This window comes from Poecilia latipinna, unplaced genomic scaffold (assembly GCF_001443285.1).
Source record: "Poecilia latipinna isolate Pla-1442-1.1 unplaced genomic scaffold, P_latipinna-1.0 Scaffold1444, whole genome shotgun sequence".
NCBI lineage: Eukaryota > Metazoa > Chordata > Actinopteri > Cyprinodontiformes > Poeciliidae > Poecilia > Poecilia latipinna.
Window position 1 is genome coordinate 167658 of NW_015114060.1, and position 2520 is coordinate 170177.

General features: G+C 46.6%; 1 protein-coding gene across 2 annotated transcripts in view; it reads right to left on the minus strand.

Moving 5' to 3' along the window:
- Nucleotides 1-2141, minus strand: part of LOC106962664 (arf-GAP with coiled-coil, ANK repeat and PH domain-containing protein 3) — a 12179-nt gene extending 10038 nt beyond the window's left edge. The window contains exons 1-10 of one of the 2 annotated variants that reach the window (XM_015057217.1): nt 1952-2141; nt 1744-1813; nt 1553-1610; nt 1281-1400; nt 1144-1197; nt 1014-1072; nt 672-855; nt 554-598; nt 375-470; nt 230-304 (exon numbers count right to left, since the gene is read on the minus strand). In XM_015057217.1, the coding sequence (XP_014912703.1) occupies nt 230-304; nt 375-470; nt 554-598; nt 672-855; nt 1014-1072; nt 1144-1197; nt 1281-1400; nt 1553-1610; nt 1744-1796 (744 nt within the window). In that variant the 5' untranslated portion in view covers nt 1797-1813; nt 1952-2141. Of the gene's footprint in view, nt 1-229; nt 305-374; nt 471-553; nt 599-671; nt 856-1013; nt 1073-1143; nt 1198-1280; nt 1401-1552; nt 1611-1743 lie in introns of both variants that reach the window. The other variant, XM_015057216.1, reaches the window with a different exon arrangement.
- Between the last annotated feature and the right edge of the window lie 379 nt (nt 2142-2520).

Below are 2520 nucleotides of genomic sequence, written 5' to 3' on the forward strand. Positions count from 1 at the left end.
GAAACACGACACCTGAAGAAAACGATGAGGAAAGAAAGTCCAAAATTTTGTTACTCGCCACACTGAGGCAGCAGAAGGAAGAAATACTGCCACCCGCTGGTGGGAGTCATTTCGGTTCAGTTTTCCTGCCTCAGTTTAATCATCAGGATTCAGTGAGATGTTGGGATCTGTAGCTGTGTCTGATGCCAAACCGGACCGGACCGGACCCAGAAGGGAGGTGGCTCCTTACCCGCTGCTGCACCAGCAGGTGTCGGTTCTCCAGCTCCTTCCTCTTTGCGGAACAGGAGGCAGAAAGCTGAGACAGCTGAGGAACAAACAGCAGGTCAGCAGGTCAGATCATCCAACGGGTCACCAGAGAGGTTAGAGGTCAGAACCTGAGCTCCCATGGTCTTCATGCTGGGCTCTAGGTCTCTGAGCAGGTCGAAGCCTTGGTGGAAGAAGGTGAACTGGGCGTGGACGAAGGAGAACACCTGAGAAACCGGATCGTTAACGCAGCTCACAAAAACAACTAAACGAATAGTTTTTTATCCAAAATGTTGCAGAAACGACTCACAGAGTTCAAGACGTCAATGTTCTGTTGGGTTTTAAAGGTGTTGAGCTGGAAGAGAATCAGAACCAGAGTTTAGAGAACCTAATGTCGGCTCGATTCCTCCCTCCAGTCCGGGTCGCACCTGCAAGCAGTAATCCAGGGCGAAGTGTTGGTAGCACTTCCGGGTGGCGAGCAGCAGGTGGCTCGCCCGCTCCGCGTCGGCCGCCTTGTGGCGCGACACCTGGGCGTTCTTCGCTGCCGCCGTCTCCAGATCCTCTCCGATCCGAACAAACTCCTTCCTGGTGTCGGCTAGCTGCGGCCGGAACCTGGGAGGAACAAACAGCAGGACTGGATCAGGACCTGGATCAGGATCCGATGATGACTGAGTCAGGATCAGCTTGGAACCGGATCAGGACTGGGTGGTCATAAGATCAGGACCGGATCAAGACTGGAACAGGATTCTGGTGGATGAGGAGCGACTCACTGTGAGCAGAGGCTGGAGAGCTGCTGGATGATGGCTCTCTGCATCTGGTCCAGCAGCATCTGAGGAGCAGAGGTCAGAGGTCAGTCAGTCTGTTCCAGCTGCCAGAGAAGAAGACAACAGGAGGACTCACGGTGTGGAAGCTCAGCATCTCCTGCAGACCCTGCTGGAACTGGTTCAGGCAGCTCTGTGTAGCAGGAAACAGGAAGTCACACACAGGAAACCGTCCCAACTAATCAGACAAGCAGCGATGGCGCAGCAACTTCTTACCATGATCACCGACTCCTTCTTCTGATACAACAGGAGCTCAGCCAGGCTCCTCAGGAACAGCTGATTGGCTGCGTTGTACGCCTGTCCAGCCTCCACCATCTTCCCGCACAGCTTCATCACCTGATTGGTCAGAGACAGTGAGCAGAGAGACTGTCCATCCAGCAGCAGATGAAGGTTTAATGTTGGAAAAGTTAACGAGGCGTGTTTTAAAGGCGTTGAGAGCAGGTCAGGTGATCAGGATGAGGAAAAACCAGATTAAAACCAGAGTTTACCTTATCCAGATGAGTCTCCAGCAGGGAAACATCTGCTTCAAACTGATCCAGAGTCAGCCTGACGAAATAAAACACACCATCATCAGGGTAACCTGGAATCACTTTCCAGGAGGTTTCTTCAGCTGATATTCGGTATAATCATTAACATCTGAATTAATCTCTCATAACCTCTGAATAAAAACAGAATTTACCTGAACTCAGGTGAGTCCTTGATGCATTCCTCAAAGTCTAAAAGGGATTCCATGACGTCACACAGAATCCCTGGTAACGTCACCGAGTTTTAATAAAGTTTATTCAACATCCTAACCGTTAGTTAGCAGTTAGCCTGTTAGCTCCGTTGCAGAATCCGCTAACTTCCGGTGATTCGTGTCTTTAAAATGACACCCTGTGGACATAAACCTGCACGGAGCCTTCGAGAGAGCCCGGTCCGATCCGCATACCTGCTCGGTTCGGATAAAACTGAATATATATCGTGTTCCTGTTGTTTTATTCCCCTGACAGCTGTCTCCGTTTTACTGTCAGATAATAACCCGGTTTAGTTGGCGTCAGTTCAACAGGAGAAAGAGACGCCCAGCGGCTGGGAGTGGAACTGCAGTCTCAATAAGACGGAGAAAATAAACATTCAAAACATTTAACATGTTTAAATATTACTGAAGTTCATAATATAATTCAGAAATGCTTCTATATATTTGATTTACCTTGTAAATAACATATAGATCTATATAATTTCAAAAATATTTTCATAATCTTGACTGATTCATTGAAATTTTAATTTGGGAAAAAGAAATCACAAAGGATTTAATGATTATAGAAGCCTTAAAAGTCTTTGAATTTATAATTTTACATCTAATTTTCCTTTCACATTTTATATTATTCAAATTTTCATAATGCAGTAATACAACTAAGAACCTAAAATTGTTCAATATCAGAATAATTTTTCTTTTTTCATTTTCAAAGCTCCAGAAGAT